Source organism: Acanthochromis polyacanthus, chromosome 22 (genome assembly GCF_021347895.1).
Source record: "Acanthochromis polyacanthus isolate Apoly-LR-REF ecotype Palm Island chromosome 22, KAUST_Apoly_ChrSc, whole genome shotgun sequence".
NCBI classification, from domain to species: domain Eukaryota; kingdom Metazoa; phylum Chordata; class Actinopteri; family Pomacentridae; genus Acanthochromis; species Acanthochromis polyacanthus.
The window spans coordinates 16,418,989-16,437,188 of record NC_067134.1 but is presented as its reverse complement, the minus strand read 5'-3'; the positions used below and the strand labels follow the sequence as shown (position 1 = coordinate 16,437,188).

General features: G+C 39.8%; 1 protein-coding gene across 2 annotated transcripts in view; it reads right to left on the bottom strand.

The window, feature by feature from the left end:
* LOC110965668 (FERM, ARHGEF and pleckstrin domain-containing protein 1-like) overlaps positions 1-18,200 on the bottom strand; it is an 80,745-nt gene that overhangs the window by 27,202 nt on the left and 35,343 nt on the right. For both annotated transcript variants that reach the window (XM_051943451.1, XM_051943452.1), the window contains exons 3-7: positions 11,454-11,558; positions 8,089-8,131; positions 7,817-7,895; positions 4,317-4,414; positions 2,495-2,609 (exon numbers count right to left, since the gene is read on the bottom strand). In XM_051943451.1, coding sequence (XP_051799411.1) covers positions 2,495-2,609; positions 4,317-4,414; positions 7,817-7,895; positions 8,089-8,131; positions 11,454-11,558 — 440 coding nt within the window. The remainder of the gene's footprint in view (positions 1-2,494; positions 2,610-4,316; positions 4,415-7,816; positions 7,896-8,088; positions 8,132-11,453; positions 11,559-18,200) is intronic.

The window sequence follows — 18,200 nt, the reverse complement described above, 5'->3', positions numbered from 1 at the left end:
CCTGTATAAGCCGCTGAATTAGCCACTTCCTTCCTGTGTCGGTGAGGGACTGAAGGGCAGAGGGTGGCAAGGTGGCGATCTGCTTTTCGGCTCTTATCTGGGGAGTTTTCAGGGGTTTTACATGCAGAAAAGTAGGAAATATGTATTTGCAACCCTTCTACTGCTGAGTGTGTGTGGTCCCCGGGGTGCAGAAGGAGCTACATGTGCTCCGTTTGCAGATAGAAACCACCGCAGGGGAGAGGTTTAGAAGAGTGTTCGCTGGCAGCTGTGGTTAAAGAGATAAACTTCTCTGCAGGAGGGAGGCGTACTGTATGTGTAATTGTGCAGTAGTGTTTGCGAGCCCACATTTAAATCAGCAGACAAACACTCTCTGCATGTGTGTTTATGCAAAAAAAAAAAACAATCCGTCCTGACACCTCCGAGCTCAACGCCACCCAGAAACCGAGCCCCGGTCAGCTCAGCTTCGTTTTCCAAGCAGAGATAATCCTGAGCTGCTATTTCCAGGTAAACAGACTGACCTGGATTGCTTGTACCTTCCTGAGAATAAGTAGATGTTTGCGATAAAAAAAGCACATTTTGCCTCCTCCACTCAGAATGTGTTTGCTTTCTTGCTGGATGTTGGAGCTTCACTGTGCACAATCATATTTAAACTGGTGTTTAATGAGTATCAACCTCTGCACATGTAGACCTTCAAGTACAGGACTGTGACAAAATGTACAGTTAAAGATTAGAACCTAACAATCTGGGCCCATGAACATGCCAGTGCTCACCAGAAATAAACTATTTATCAGAGTCAGACACTGCAAAAAGAAGTGATGATATTTCATTTAATTTCCTAAATATCCCATATAGAAATGTGAAGAAAACACACTACTGTTTAAAAGTTTGGGGTCACCCACACTATTTCATGTTTTCCATGAAATCATATCAGCAAAACTTCAAATATTCTCTAAAGAACAGTAGCATAAAAAGCAACCAAAATTCAATGGATTTTGGCTGATTTTTATGTACACCCCCTGTCAAAAGTCTTAGGACGCTTTCTCATTCAAATGAATGAGAAAGTGTCCTAAAACTTTTGACAGGGGGTGTAAATGTTCTTACAGAAACATTTTTTTCCCTGATCAAAAAATGTTCAAAAATCTCCCCAAAAAGTTGAAAATGTGGACATCAGAAACTTCACTGTGAAATTGCATATTTTTCCACATTCTCAAACTTTACAATGGGTCAATTTGACCCACGGGACAACACAAGGGTTAAAATTATTTTGAGTTTTCTTGGAAAATTCAACTCAAAACCATAGACTGGATATAAAGATGGACGTAGCATCTGGCTCCAAAAATGAAGCCCACCCCGAAGTGTCAAAAACTTGCAATATCACGCCGTCCGCTAGGGTTGGCTCCAAAAAGATTTTGCTCCATAGACCCCAATTCATCACAAGAAAAAATAAAATTTGATAGACTGATTTTCTACAGCTCAGGATTTTTTTCCCCGTTAGTTTTCATGGTCAAAATGAGAGATCAGGTGGCCGATCTTAAAATAAATCAATACTGAATTTTAAATAAATCGTTAAAGTTGGCGGAGCCAGGGGGCGTGGCTATACTTGATTGACAGTGTTGTCTATCAAGTAAGACAGTATTCAGCTCTCAGTCTGGCCCCCCCATAGACTGGTCCTGCCCCTAGTTGCTCTCCGTTCCAGTCTGTTTGATGACGCTTTTTACGTCACTGGCTCCAAAAAATCCAAAATGGCGACCAGGAAGTAGCAAAATCCGGGCTTCATTTTCTCGGCGTTGAAACCAACGGGTGATGTCACGGTTAGTTCACGCCTGCTCAACAAGATATTCAAGATGCATCGTGTTAAAATGAGTCCCTCCATCTTGCTGAAATGCCACTGAATTTATCTTAAATCGAGTGGGATGAGACATTTTGACGAAAAATAAGAAATAGACTAGGTAAGATTTTGAGTTTTTGCAGTGCATCACTGCCAAAATCTAATCACTTGGTCCTAGCGTCATTTCTGACCTTCCCTGAAAAATTCATCCAAATTCGTTGGTCTGTTTTTGAGTAATGTTGCGCACAGACAGACAGACAACCAAACCAACGTCGATTGTCACATAACTTTGCCGCGTTCCTTGGCGGAGTAAAAAGCAATATGTAAAATGCAGGTTTCAAGCTTCCGTTGCTTACAGAAGATTCAAAAGTGACCATCCCGCCTCAACAGTCTCCAAAGTGAGTGACTGCTGAGGATTATCAAAAACATAATTCTAATAACAGAATCTTTATATGTCTTAAAGCATATTTAGATGAGAACTTTGAATAGCTATTTTAAAATCCAATCTGCACTGTGTGTATAATAAATATGACTGTAAAATTTAGGTCAAACAGAAAGACACATTTGTAGGGACACCGTCACAATTTTCTGACATTTTATAGACTCCATCCCTTTATCTTCCGCTCACAGCTGAACGTATTCCCGTGTGCAGACATAAACACTCACACATGCTTGCGGTGGCAGTCGGTGATCTTGTCTCTGATGGCGTCCTGGTCGGGCAGGTACTTGTTGTGCAGGAGATGCTGCCAGCTCTGGGTCTCGTCGAAGTCTCCGATCTCGGCTGGTGGAAGGAGGAAAGATGAATATTTATTTGGAGCGAAGACGAAGAGGATGCGACAGATGACATTAAACAAAGACGGAGACAGAGAAGAGACGAGGACGGGGGTTAAAAAGGGACTGAGTTGTGTGTTGGTTCTTGTAGATTTATTTATCCTGCGACCGTCTGCTGGGCGGTAGATGAAATGAAGGGTGCTGATGCGTGTGTCTCCATCTGTTTAACAGCAGCAACGACAACCTCACACCCTGAACCACCCGCTGCCTCGGCACCGACGGTTACCGTGACAACCAGGCCCCATCCTTAAGCATGCTGAGCCGACCGCCAGACCGAATCTGTGAGTCCTACATCCTCCACATATGGTGCAGAATGACAACAGTGACGATGGGCTGCGGAGATGCTGCCACAGGCTGTTTTATTTCACTAAAATATGATGCACAATGCTGTTAGTGTGAAGAGTTGGTGTTGCTTTGATTGTTAAATATGACAAAATACGAATCCGTGTCGAAGTGATGCTCTTTATGCCGGTTAACTTGCAACGAAATTAGGTTAAACTTGAATCAGTGACACACATCAGTGATGTTTTCCGGGTAAGACTTTAAAGGAAAGGCTCTCAAAGGCACTGAAAAAGGTACTAATAGCTTTGGAATTGTCATTTTTGTATATTGTGTTGATTTTTTTCTATATTATGACTCTGCCAAGGAACGCAGCAGAGTTATGTGACGATTGGCGTTGGTTTGTCCGTCTGTCTCTCTGTCTGTTAGCAATATTACTCAAAAACGGACTAATGGATTTGGATGAAATTTTCAGGGAAGGTCAGAAATGACACAAAGAATAATTGATTAAATTGTGGGGGTGTTTCTGAGTCCTATCAATTCCCACCACCCGCTACATATTTTGATCACGCGATTCGGTATCCGTACACAACGTACACATGCCTGTGCTCAGCGCAAAGTCATTTTGTTTGAGGGTACATCTATATTAAATGATCACATTCTATGTTGCCGTGAATTCTGACTGTGAACAATTAATAAACAAATGCTGAATGTATTTTTAAAAACTGCTGCATTTCTGACAATGTCATATGGAGGATTGAACAGCCTTGGTGGAGTACTGTGCTCTCTGAGTGCTTTTCTAGTATTTTATATATATTTTTAGCTTATATTACACTATTACTGGTCCAGGGAATGCATTCAGCCTGTCACATTTTTTCCGCTAAGTGCAGTTATTGTTATATTTTCAGTAAATTATTACATTATTGGCTGTTGCATCGTCTCACAAATAGAATATCGCTCACAATCCTCCACATAAACAATAGAATTCCTTCCACAATGAGACTGAAGCTATTTTCAGCCATGGAAAACTTTACATTTGTGGCTTCGCTGAGCTCTGAAAGCCGTTTTGTTATTCAGAAATGGCTTTATTCACACATAAAAGGTCGTCTGCTGCATTAAATGAATCCCCAACGTATCCATTAATACCGGACATCTCCCTCATTATGCTCCCTCACGTATCAGATACAGACTTCTGCTTTCTGTTTTATTGAGTCTGACAGTACGTAGATGTTAAATTATAAGAGAACAGCTTAATTATTATTGCTGGACTTTAATTAATTAATTAACTTATTGCTCCTCGCAGTTGATCGGAATTAAAAATGTGAAACAGGAAGCAGTTGCTCGGACTTTTACTGCGTATTTTCTGTGTTGCACTCACACTGAATGATGTGGGACACCATGAGGGCGGCACTGGTGTCGTTGCAGATGAGGCGACCACAGGCCAGATCACGCTTAATCTGCAGGGCGAACAGATACCTGGAGACACAAAGACATGGACGGAGGAGAGGGAAAAGGAAAGCCAGATGAAAAATGGCGCACTGAGTCGAGGGAGGGGTTACGAGGTTAATGCACACTATAAAAACTCGGCAGCTTTAAAAGCAATTCCATTACCATCAAAGATCAGTATTTACACACACCCAGACACTGAATACTGCTGATCCTTCACATTTACTGACTTCCTGCTTGATTCCTACTTGAGAAAATGACCTTTTCTGTTCATATCTGTACATTCGGGTCCTTCTTTTGCGATCTGGGCTCCATGAAAGTTAATATTTCTTCAACCTGACTGATTCAAAATCACACCATTTATCAGAGATTGGGGCAAACATGTATCCAATCAGAAAGAAACAATCACATTAAGCATTTACACACTTGTTAGGTCCTAATGTTTTACAGTTGAATGGATTATAAAAAGTTTTACAGCATCCTGCTAAATCTCTTTGAGATGATGCCATTAGATATTTCTATTGTGGTTGGGCTATTATTCTGATTATAAGTGGAATATTTGTATATTAGTAGTTGTTTTTTATAAAATGACATGAACTTTAAAAAAATAAGAAATTAATGAAGAATTTTCTTGGATTTTTATTGCAAAAAAAGAGAAATAACCTTGGAACCAACTATATATATATTCCACTATTTATATGTTTATATTTACCCGTTTCCAAAAAAAAAGAGTCATGTGACAATTGGCGTTCTTGGTTTGTCTGTCTGTCTGTCTGTTAGCAACATTACTCAAAAATGGAATGACAGATTTTGACGAAATTCTCAGGGAAGGTCAGAAATCACACAAGGACCAACTGATGAGATTTTGGCAGTGATGCGACTTATAGTCTGGATCCACAGATTTGTTAAAGACAGACGTATGCTCATCGTCACATAACTCCGTTGAGGCTCCACCTCCTTGGCGAAGTAATAAAGGCTATTTTTCCTGATGCAACTACATGTTACATATACGTTCAAGAACTGCTGAAAGTTAAAAACCCGATGGTTTTCTCTGTTTTTTCCAACTTCTGCTTTGTTAAATGGTGTCAATTTAGTAATTTAAAAAAACGTCTTTCAAATGTGCCAGTGGGGTTTGGGATTCAGAGGGATAAAACCTCCTACCAGCTCAAAGACTAAATGCAGATTCAACTCAAACACAGTCTGCAAAGGATCATTTGCAGTGACTTACATTATTTCTTGAGCATTTGCTCGGTATTTCTTGGTAAAAATGAAGCAAGCGAAACACAATTTGTCAGTATGAAATGACAAAATTGACCTCTACTCCTTTAATTTTCCCCCACATGGCTGAACAAGAGCTCGGCTGATTCAGCTACGAGTGTGATTAACGATCCACAGCATCTTTTAATGTGATATCATTTAGACTTTATATAACTGCATGATTAACTGGCTAAAAAAGCCAATGAAGCTTCTATAATTAGATTGTTTTCATTTTGCCTGCAGTCAAACAACAGCAGACATTTGCACAACTTTACTAAGATGCACAAATTTACAGCGAAGTGCATCATATTAGTTAAAAACGTTAAGAGGAATGCTTCCTATTGTGATGTTTTAGCATCAAAGCACAACTCTTAACCATAGTGGCGCAACAGTGTTTGGCCAGAGTCCCACTTCTAATAAAAGGCCAATGACAGATCGGTATATCCACAAAGAAATCTTTCCTCCATCGACATATTTGGTCACTCTGTGCCCACATTACCCATCAAAGGAAACACTGAGGGCCAAACAAAGGAAAAAAGGCAGCGTGCCCACTTCCCGTTCAACGCTAAGTCAGCTGGCACGATCCAACACGATGCAAGAACGGAGGAATAAACTGAGCAGCAGAGAGGACGTGTTCAGGCAGCTGGTGATGATATTCTGTTGTAGAGTTCAATCTTTTTTGCACCATTTTCAACAGATTGCCGTTCAACTTAGTGCTCCTAATAGCTGTTGATTTGTAGCTTTAACCAGAATACAACTGATGCTTTTTTGTTTCTATCCAGAAGGAATCACATGGAGCCTCATTGTTAGTTAAAGAGCATCAAGGGAGCATGCTATAGGCTAATTAATTAACTGAATTTATGTGAGGCTTTGGTTTTCTGGTGCCACTTTTCATCAGCATGTGCAAAAAGTATTTTTTTTTGCTTTTATGTACCAAACTACACCATTTATCCAAGCTGTAATCTGCAAAAATAGAAATAATTTTCAACTTTCCAGTGGAAATTGAGCCACTCACCATTGTGATCATTTACCAAAATCAATTTATTCTCCATGTCTTGTTCAAAAATCCCTCAAAAATAAACCATTCGATGTAAACATGTTCTGCAAAAAAATAAAAATTTCACGCTTCTTAACGCAACAATGGACCTTTTTGTTACTCAGCTGCGACCAACAATGACATGACAAAAATTCAGGGACTTTTTGGGCTGAACCGGGATGAACTGCAGGCTGTGTATGCACAGTCGATAAAAGACAAAGGAATTAAATATATAAATGTACGGCATTACAACTGTGTAACACTGCACAGAAGATATTTTTGCATTCTTTCGACTTCTAGTAACGGTTGTTCTGTTTCCATAGAGATGCAGGACTTGACATTACAGTGAAAAATGAGCCCACAGTGACTAAAAATGGAACAGGAAAAGCACTGGAGTTAAGAGGGTTTTAGTTTGGACAAACTTCCCCCTTCTTGTCTCAAGTAAATCCATGTGGGCAGCAGAGGGAACCGCAGCATCATGGGAAAATGTGGAAGGTCAAGTATTTTCTGATTTGTGTTTTGGTTATGGGATGGAGAACGCCGCTGCAGTGAATGAGCTCAGACAAACAGTTGCTCTGATAGGCTTCGGTCAGACTAAACAAAACAAACAGGCAGACAAGATTTCCGCAGATAATTTACACTTTTGAAACAAGAAGGTGGGAATATAATCTAATCTTCGAACACTAAAGATCCTTCTCCAGATAACCAGACAAAAATGTCTTCCAGAGAAAGAAGCATGAGTCTTTTTCTAGTGCAGTGCAGCGGTCGGAGCGTTCATCTCCCGTCAGAACAACAAGTGGTTTCATGAGCGAGATTCCCAGACGGCAAACTGAAATGTGTTTGGGTCCAGAAAAGACAAAAAAAAAAAAAACTGTTTGATGTTGAGGCATGTGGACATAAATGTGTTATAAATGGCAAGCGTCTGACCAGGAACAACAGAAAAGAACAAAACAGACATGAGAACAGATCGTAACGAGGCCTCTGCTTCGGCTGTAAACCGTAAATCGCTGCTGAAAAAAATGCTCCTGAAGGGCCGAAAACACCCTGACCAGACAGGAAACCAACGGCAAAACAGCGTGTCTTCTAATTTAAGAGGCTCCTCTTCACATAGGTGTGGCTTGAGTGTGGAGAAGACGTACCGAGTCAGCTCCTCCATGAGCTGTGTGTGGTCAGGAGGGAAGAACTTCACCACAAAGCGAAGGATGGTGTTTTTAGGCCCTGAAGGAGGGAAATAATGAAGAAGCTTTAAGAAGACATACCTCTGGATGCTCTTAGAAAGGTTACACAATCAAATGTCTTCTTTTATAGGTTTTAAAAAGGGAAATCAGCATTGTTGAAATGTTATCTGACAGTTTGGTGCCATAACAGAAACTCTCGGCGTGTTTGAAGCATGAAAGGTAAAGCTACTCACGTCTGATCTGCTTCAGCGTCGGTTTCAGCAGATCCAGCCACACCTGTAGAGAACAGAGCAGCTGGATTAAAACACTACTGTACATCCTACATCGGCAATAACAATTCATTTCTCCAGGGGAAACAGATCATGTCATTCCTGACAAGGCTCAGAACATTTTCACTCTATTTATGTAACCTGAGCTCCACTGTTCTGTCAGGCGTTTTTCATCCTAAAATCTTTAGGTTTGCTTTGTTTTAGTTGGAATAAAAAAATGTGCAGATAAAATAAACACATAAAGACCTTCCAATGGTTCAGCTCAGGGCAACACTTGATTTTAAAGAGATCTTGAGGTTGTATGAAGTCCATCAAAACTAAACATGGAACCACCTGAAACTGCAGTTCCTCAAATGTCCACTTGAAGCTGGCCTTAAAATGAGTCAATCTCCATAGACTTCCATGTTAAAATGTCCAACTTTGCAGCAGAAATAAACATGTTTACAGCCTGGCACTAACAATGGTTTGGTTTATAATGCTAATTTCCCTCCTCAAGACAAATATACGATGGTCAATTATCATATTACTCATCCGTGTGAATCATATTAACCCCAAAATCCAGTAACATTTTTGGAATGCGGTTCGTACTTTTAAAAATTTAAAAATCACCAGAATTACATAGTTTATCTGAGTCAAAAACTGGAAAAGGCATGAAAATGGTCAGATCATTAGTCATTGAAGTAATCGCATGTGGTGTGTGACCAAATTTAAGCTTAAAATTGCGTTATTTAATCAAAAATCTCATTTTCGATGACTTATTAAAGGGAGGAAAATTCTGCTTTAACAACAACCGGTAAAATGATAAAAAAAAATTCAAGCCACAAGTGACTCAGCTGCAATTAATAGTAAAGTATGGAACCATCTCTTTAAAAGCTGTGTAATTTAACAAAAAAAAAATCCAAATTATTTCCTGGAAATTCTGGCAGGAATTTGTTGCTAATTGGACAGAAAACCGAAACTTGCAAAGAAAAGTTCCAGTTTAAATAAAGCAACATCAGTTAAGTTAAAAACTATGTCCCTGAACTGTAGATGAACCAGTTGTGCAGTTCGATTTAAATAATCTATCTAAAATGTGCTGACTGAAATGTGTTTTTCTTGTCCCGTAAAAAACGCTGAATAGCACAGCTCTGTAGGAAAATGCAAATATTCCGGAACTGCTTTATTCTGATGCTGCGGCACTAAGCTGACACCGATTTAAACGGTGACACTGTTAACAGTCCCACTGGACACATCATTACACTGGGCCACAACAGCAGCGTTGTGATGTCGACATCATCAGCGCATTAAATCTAAACGCCTGACATGCTGCTTGTAATGGCCTCCGATGAGTCTTAAATGCATGTCGTCTACTTGATGTATGTCTTTGTGTCTTTGCGTGTCGGTCCACAGCTCTCTGGGCATGTGAATTATTTCTTCAACATTACATCATCTGTTCCATCGATCCACTTCAAAACAACGGTTCACCCCAAGGCGCCGAAATGCACACTGAGTGTCTGTGTTTGAAGCTATTCTGTTTGTATGCATTGACTGACGAATGGCTCGGTCTGTCTGGACAACAGTGCTGCAGCTAAATTCTCCTTTCTTATGCATTAATGGAGTTTCTAGCAGAACAACAGCAGAGGAATCCTGGAACATACAACAAATCTGATATACAGTACCGCTGAAAAGTGTGGGGTCACTTAGAAACGTCCTTGTTTTTGCAAGAACAGCAGTTTTTCTACAATGAAGATACCATTAAATTAATCAGAAATACCGTCTCGACATTGATAATGTGGTAAATGACTACTCTAGCTGGAAACGGCTGATTTTTAATGGAATATCTCCATAGGGGTACAGAGGAACATTTCCAGCAACCATCACTCCTGTGTTCTAATGCTACATTGTGCTAGCTAATGGTGTTGAAAGCAGGCGTAAACTAACCGTGACGTCACCCGTAGGTTTCAACGGCGAGAAAATGAAGCCCGGATTTTGCTACTTCCTGGTCGCCGTTTTGGATTTTTTGGAGCCAGTGACGTAAAAAGCGTCATCAAACAGACTGGACCGGAGAGCAACTCGGGGCAGGATTGGCTGAGGACTCTCTTATCCCGCCAACGTTTTGCCGCAGAGGCTTCTGTTGCTGTCTATCAAGTATAGCCACGCCCCCTGGCTCCGCCAACTTTAACGATTTATTTAAAATTCAGTATTGATTTATTTTAAGATCGGTCACCTGATCTCTCATTTTGACCATGAAAACTAACGGGAAAAAAATCCTGAGCTGTAGAACATCAGTCTATCAAATTTTATTTTTTCCAAAAATGAATTGGGGTCTATGGAGAAAAAGCTTTTTGGAGCCAGCCCTAGCGGATGGTGTGATATTGCAAGTTTCTGACACTTCCGGGTTTGCTTCAATTCTGGAGCCAGATGCTACGTCCACTATATATACAGTCTATGGTTGAAAGGCTAACTGATGATTAGAAAACCCTTGTGCAATTATGTTAGCACATGGATAAAAGTGAGTTTTAATGGAAAACATGGCCCCAAACTTTTGAACGGTATTGTATGCGGAAACCCTGAATGCAGGTGAAGGTTGTGTGTGAGAAGAGTTTCCCTGTGATCTTCTATTACACAACCTCAGTGTGCAGACATGTCATTAAGTTGTGGGAAAAAGAGAAAGAATCTTTCTGTGAGTAAATTGAAGGAGAGAAAACCCTCTAAATGCACTGTATAAAACGTGTTAGATGGTAAATATAGCTTTAAAATGAATAACAAACAGGAAAATAACATGTTAAAAGTTTCTGTTCCTACTACAGCTTGAATTCTATCTATCTATCTATGTAATGAAGCTTTGAAAGGCAGGCTATCTTTACAAAATGGCCAACTTTCAACTTTCAAGTGGTCCCTGAAGTACTCGCCTTTGACATGTTTTTCTGTTTAAGCAAAATAATGAAATCTAAGCTTGAAATGGTAATATTTAACCAGAATCAATTTATTTTATTTATTTTACATGCTTATTTGTAAAAAGGCTGCAAATATTAACTACTCGCTCTAATTAAATTGTGGAAAGAACGAAATATTCGGAGGAGCCACGAGTCATCCAGCTGCAACAAACAGTCACATGACAAAAAGGTGAGAACAAAATGACAATATGTTATTTTTATGATGTGTTTTATGACTTGTTTTAGGATGTCCCTCTATTTTAATGTTTGCTTATTTCATAATATAACTATGCAAAATGTGTGAGTAATTTGAAAAATACTATACAAATAAAAAATACTCTCATTACTATTTTTATTATTGAAGAAAAGTACGGAATGCCAGTCGGCAAAAACAACATCAAATACAATAACTACCGTCATCTTGCGCTGGTCCTGGTACTCCAGTCCAAAGTAGTCTCCCTCCGACAGGTTCAGATGGGTACAGACCAGGTCGAACAGCACTTTGCCGGGGGAACGTTGCTGGAAGACCAGAACAGAGGTGGAAAAAAATAAATTAGATTAAACGAAAGAGGAACCTGGAGGTCAGTGGAGGTGAAAAGAGGCCACAGAGCATCTGATGAGGAGAGCGCTGCTAATGGAAGTGAGGTGAGTCTGTTTTAAAGGTTATTCTGAAGTGTGTAATCTAATAAGTTTCCACCTTTGTCATTTAGCTTTCCTGAGAATCGCGCAATGTTTTCAAGTATCGAGTAGATCTTGTTGCTATCAAGCCGCTGACCTTCGGCCCTGATGTGAGAGGCTTCAGCTCTAATGAAGAGCTGCAGGCCGTGGCTCAGCTGGAGAAACAACCACAAATGTGAAGCGTCGGCTGTTTAATAAAGCAGCTACACCTGAGCTTCGTTTGCAACCGCTACAAGCACAAAGCCAGTTCTTTCTCCAGAATCTGACATCCTTGGACTCCACTTACAAGCCGGAGAGCCAGAAGTGGAGCTAAAATAGACACTGACATGGAAGCAAACCCCAAAATTAGCCCAGAACAATCCCCTCCTGGTGCCATTCGAGCTAAATAACACCAGCTTGTCAGTTAGCAAAGCTGCTGAGGAGTTACAGCGTGCTATTACGCATCCAGCGCGTCTAGTTAATGTGTAGTTACGAAGGCGAACATTCCTGACTGTGACAGGCATACACATGCAAAAACACAGATTAATCTGAACCTGGGGAGCGACACTATAAAAAGCTTAACGTGAAGACGAAACATGCAATCTGGAGACATCCAAGACGAGGTATGTGCACGTGCGTCATTAGCATCCGGCACAGCAACACTCACAAAAAAGGGAAAAAACAGAACGGATCTGGAGTCACAGAAAAAGAAAAATCGAATTAAATTAAATCAAATCAAATCAGGCACACATTGCACAGAACACAGAGACTGACTAGCAGGATAAAAATCTGAAAAGTTCTTATGGATGTTGGTGGCCGCTGTGCGAGGCTGAATGTTTACTGGAAAATAGGCATGACAATTCGTTTTGAAATGCAGTTTTTTCAAAAGTCAAGCTTCACTTCATTATCTGCTGCGTGACAGATTAAAAACATGTGATGGAGCGTTACCACAAGAGACATGAGCACATGACTGTCACCATGACGACAGCGTGACACTGCAAAACCATTGAGACAACGGTTTAAACTCTGACCTGCTGCGAAATGTTTGCCTTTGTGATTTTTTTGTGTATCTAAAGACTATTTTTTGCGCTTTCTGAATGTGTTATGTACAATAAAAACATAAAGACAAAAGAAAGAGTAACATAAAAATACAGAAAAATGGAATAAAAGTCAACGTGGCAAATTAAAATTACTAATAGCAAAAGTCATAGCAGGGAAAGATGTTATGAAAATTACATAAAAACTAGAGTCTGAGGCATTAAATGGTTGCTTGATGTCATCCACTGCTACAGATATTATGTTTCCAGTATACTCCAACATGAAAACATTCTTTTACATAACAGAATACAGAAAAAGATGCTTGGGATTATTCAGAAACAGAGTCATTACGCAATTTGTCCAGTAGAGGAGCTCTAATGCTAATTATTTACAAGGCACTGTCTGCAGCACATGTAGCAGAGAACGCATCACAGCCAGACAGGTGGAGGTGCGGAGTCAAATTATGTCTTCATAAAAAGTGGATCACTAGTTTGCGAAACACATTAAAAAGCAATGAAACTCGCAAGAAGAGATAATATATCGACAACAGAATTAGTTTCTCCCTCAAACCAGCAAAAAAAAAAAAAAAAAACTATCAGTCACGCTCTAATAAAAACAATAAAAGACGTACAAGTAATTACCTTAAAAGTTACTGAATAATTCCTATTTATTTCATGAATTAATGTATGCAATTATTTTACAGTCTGTTTTGGTTTTTCTTGTCCTCTTTGGGATTCCGTGCATCTAATGTATACTACCGAAGGGACAAAGTATTGGCAGACACCGATTAATCAACGTAATGTGTAGCTGTGGAGGATAAACGTGCACAAACAGCATTAAGCAGGGAGTTTGAGTGGATTTAGAAAGCACAGCAGGCGGTGCGACTTACGACACTGTAGGTGGAACAAATACAGTTAAAAAGTGGCGAGCAGAAAAACGAGGAGGAGCAGTGAAGGCCGAGCTTGGATGGCTGAGAAAGTACTTCAAGATATAAGCTGTCATTGATAATTTAGGAAATCCACGTATTTACTTTGAAACTTCATCATCGATACGAATTGTACCCAGAACTAGCCGTTTCTCAGATTTTATGCTAAGCTAACCAACTGATGGCATTCTTGTAGAGAACTGTACCCAGAACTAGTTGTTTCTTGGTCTTTATGCTAAGCTATCCAACTGATGGCATTGCTAATGAGAATTCCACCCAGAACTAGTTGTTTCTATGTCTTTATGCTAAGCAAACAAACTGATGGCATTGTTAATGAGAATTGCACCCAGAACTAGTTGTTTCTATGTCTTTATGCTAAGCAAACAAACTGATGGCATTGTTAATGAGAATTCCACCCAGAACTAGTTGTTTCTATGTCTTTATGCTAAGCTAACCAACTGATGGCATTGTTGATGAGAATTGTACCTACAATTAGCTGTTTCTAAGTCTTTATGCTAACTTCAGCTAACCCACTGATGGCATTGTTGATGAGAATTGTAGCTACAATTAGCTGTTTCTAAGTCTTTATGCTAACTTCAGCAAACTCACCAATGGCATTGCTGATCAGAATTGTGACCAGAACCAGCCGTTTTTCAGTCTTTATGCAAAGCTAAGCTGACCAACTGATGGCATTGTTCATAATAAATGTATCCAGAACGAGATGTTTTTCAGCTTTGCAAGTTGCATATAAGTTGTTATTGAATTTATTCATTTGTTAAGCCAGAAGATGCAATCTTCTCATGCTGTATCCATCTGTTGTGACTAATTTACTATTTTGCAACTATCATTTGGAGGTTAAGGAAAGATGGTGGTCTACTTTAATACAGGAAAAGTCCTCAGGTAAAGTTGTTGTCATTGGACATAATGTAAACTCATGTGTGTTCTCATCACTCAACAGAAGTTCCAAAAAAAAAAACCCCAAAAAGTTCAATCTCCGCGTGAGCCGAGTCCGTCACCCTCTGGATACCGCATGTATGCAGAGAGACACACCCACACACTATGAACCCACACACTGCATTAACCCACCACCCAGCAAACACACAAACAGCCTGCAGATGGACATGAGCTGCTGTCAGATATCCAGGACACAAACTGCCTCAATGACAATCCTGTGTGTGTTTGTGTGTTGTCACAGTGAGGCTGACAGATGCTGGATCTCTGGAGTCAGGACGGGATCCAGCTCCAGGTCGCGTTAATCTCGGTTTAAAGGAGGTCAGGAGGGGAGATGAAGAACAGGCTGGAGGGGAATCTGAGAGGAAGATGGCTTAAACGGCAGCAAAGGGGACAAAGGGAGAGGAAATCCAGCCTTTTCTCGGCTCTTCTTCTCAGGCTGCAGCCACAAATAAATGAGTCTCATTCACTCGGTTGATTATTCTGAAAACCAGTTCCAGTCTTTCAGTCTTTACACGGCATCAGTGGCCTGTTTGTCTGCTGTTGCTTGTTTCAAACACTGTGTGTCTTTTATTTTCCTCTTTAACTCTTTGAATTCCAAACAGTTTTCACTCTGGGCTCATTTTTCACTGCGACATAAAGTCCTGCACCTCTATGAAAACAGCACAACAATGGTTTAGAAGCATAGCAAACTTGCTACTTATACTTTTAATTTGCTTCCATGCTATTAGCTCTGTGTAAACTCTGCCTGTAGTTCAGCTGAACAGTCTTTGAATTTTAGTCAAGCGAGTTTTGGTCGCAGCAGAGTCATTAACGGTTTCACAGTTGCGGTAAGGAAGGTAAAATTTTTTGTTTGTCACAGAATCTAGTGAATGCAAATGGATTATTTTTGGATTATTTTTAAGTTGATACATACAGAATTAGATGATTTCAAATGAAATAGCACAATTTTAAGCTCAGATTCAGTCAAGTTGCTCAATCAAATGGCACATCACAGATGGATAATTCAAGGATCTTTGGAAACTTCAAAGTCTGATGTGTCTCTCAGTTTTTACAGTTTCTGTCTCTGATAAATGGTGTGATTTCGGCGATTTTTCCAAGACAACCTGCCTTTAAAAGCCTGCCGGGTGGCTTTTTTGGGATTCACATGTGCTTTATTAAGAGAAACTCGTCTGGAATCTCCTGCACAAAAAAATCCAGCTTCAACAACACGAGGTTTCAGTTTTCTGCAGTGTAGAACACCGTCGAGCTCGGAGGAGACGCAGGAGTTTAATCATGTGACGCGAAAACACATGGGGAGACAGAAAGGCAGCAGACTGGCAAAAAGAAGAAGAAAACTCAGAAATTTGAAAGAAAAAAAGAGTGGCAAAGATGCAACAGAACAGAAACGAAAAAGCAAGAAAACACCTGGAACCAGAAGCTCCTCTTGGCCCAGAAAAGAAAAAATCTTGAGACTGAATTCCAAGTATGTTTTGGGGAAAGGCAATTTCCTTCAATATGAGCGAACCCTTCTCCAATAACTGCAGAAAGCCTGTGTGCAGCACTGGGGAGATACCCCATATCACATTTAGGTAATGGAACACTGGAATGCAGATGGGAACGCCGCCGCGGTGGAAATCTTTCAATATCAATACCAGTTATAACAACACAGGCTTCACCAACAGATGACATGTTGTTGGATCTTCTTACAGCTTAAACACCTTCAGACACAGTTTTCTGGAACCTGACGGCATCAAACCCGCTTCTATCTCTGCTTAGTTTTCTGTCAAAGCAGCAGCTGGCAGTCACGAGGTGAAATGTAGCCTAAAAAAAAAGCTGTAATGAAAAGGTGAGAGCTGAAGCAGGATCCCGAACAGACAGGCGCGGTCGGACTCAGCTCTGAAGCAAACCTCGAAAAACAACATGCAGTAGCCAGATTTACTAAATCTGGTCAACAGAGTGCTGAAAGAAGCAGACTTGAGACTTCAAAGTCGAGGGTGGAGGGCGGCAGAGCAGGGAGGGAAGCTCTGGAAGCCTGCTGCGTGTAGAAAAATGTTGATTGTCATTTTAAGCTTTGGGAACGGTTCTTAAGCTCCAAGTCAAATGCAAGTCTGTGTTTGTTTACTGTAGATTTGCGGTGTTTTTCACTTTCACTCAGCGCGTTGAAATGTGGGAAATGGAACAGAGAAGTGGGATGATGTGAAACTAAACCAGGATGACTTCCTCACTGTGTCAAGAGCTAAAAATTCTGATTCTTTACTGAAGTGAAAGTGCCAATTCAGCAGTGAAAGTAAAAGTGATGCACGACAAATCCCAGAAAAGAATTCGGAGCAAAATGTCTGGTTTGGTCTCTCAAATATAATATTAGATTATTAACTATTTGAACAAATCTGGGGCTCATCAGAGGACTGATGGAATAGGAAAAAAGAAAAAACTAAGTTCTGATTCACAAATCTGGTTCAAGTTTTTGGACTGCTCCTCTCATTTTTTGCTGAGATATTAAAATTCATAGAAATTTAACCAAATGAGAAGCCCAGAAGAGAGAATGACTTGTTTGTCAGTGTCAACTAGAAACTTAACTCAACACAAAGATCCTTTCTTCCACCTCTGGAGGTTTCAGTGTTAGCAGTTATTAATGAATGTTTAGAGCAGGGGTGTCAAACATGCGGCCCGTGGGGCAAAACTGACCCACCAGAGGGTCCAATCCGGCCCGCGGGACGACTTTGTAAAGTGTAAAAATTACAGAGAAGAGATTAACTGTAAATTCTAAATTTCTAAAATGACAAATTTTAAATAATTTTTACATCCTGACAAGTTGTTTTGATCATAAATTAAAATACTACATTGGTGTTTGTTCATTTGTCACTTTGCGTCTTATTTTGTAATATTTTGTCTTGTTTTCATTTGACTTTTGCCGTTCCTCTCGTGGTTTTGTCGTTTTGTTTCTCTTTTTTGTCGTTTTGCGTTTCCTTTTTGTTTTGCTTGTATTGTTTGACTATTTTATGGCATTTTAGTTCTCGCTTCTGTCTTTTTCTGTTTTGTTTTGTGTAATTAGTTACATTTTTTGTCGTTTGTTTTTTTATTCACTTCGTAACTTTTCAAATTTTTTGCTTCTTTTTTCATTTCGTTTCGTGCCATTTGTTTGATTTCTTTTTGCTTTGCGTCTCATTTTTCTAATATTTTTTCTTGTTTTTGTTGTGTTTTTTTTTGGTCTGACTTAGATAAGAAGATAATTCCTTAAATGTGAATATTTTCAATTTTTTTTTTTGAGCAAAAACAAAGGGAAAATTTGGAGTTGTTACTTATAGGTTATGTTATGATTTTACTAGTCTGGCCCACTTTAGATGAAATTGGGCTGAATGTGGCCCCTGAACTAAAATGAGTTCGACTCACCTGGTTTAGAGCATTTTGGGTGCAAATTCTCATGTCTCATGTCACTACAGGCAATAGAAAGAAAGCTCAGGTCAAACATGATATGTACATAAAAGTTTTTCTTAAATAAAACAGGAGAATAAAAATAGGCCTACCAGAGGAATGGTCAAGGATAGTGAGGACGTTAATGACAGAACACTTCTCGACACATTTCTACATGGTTTGGAGGCCTAAAAATA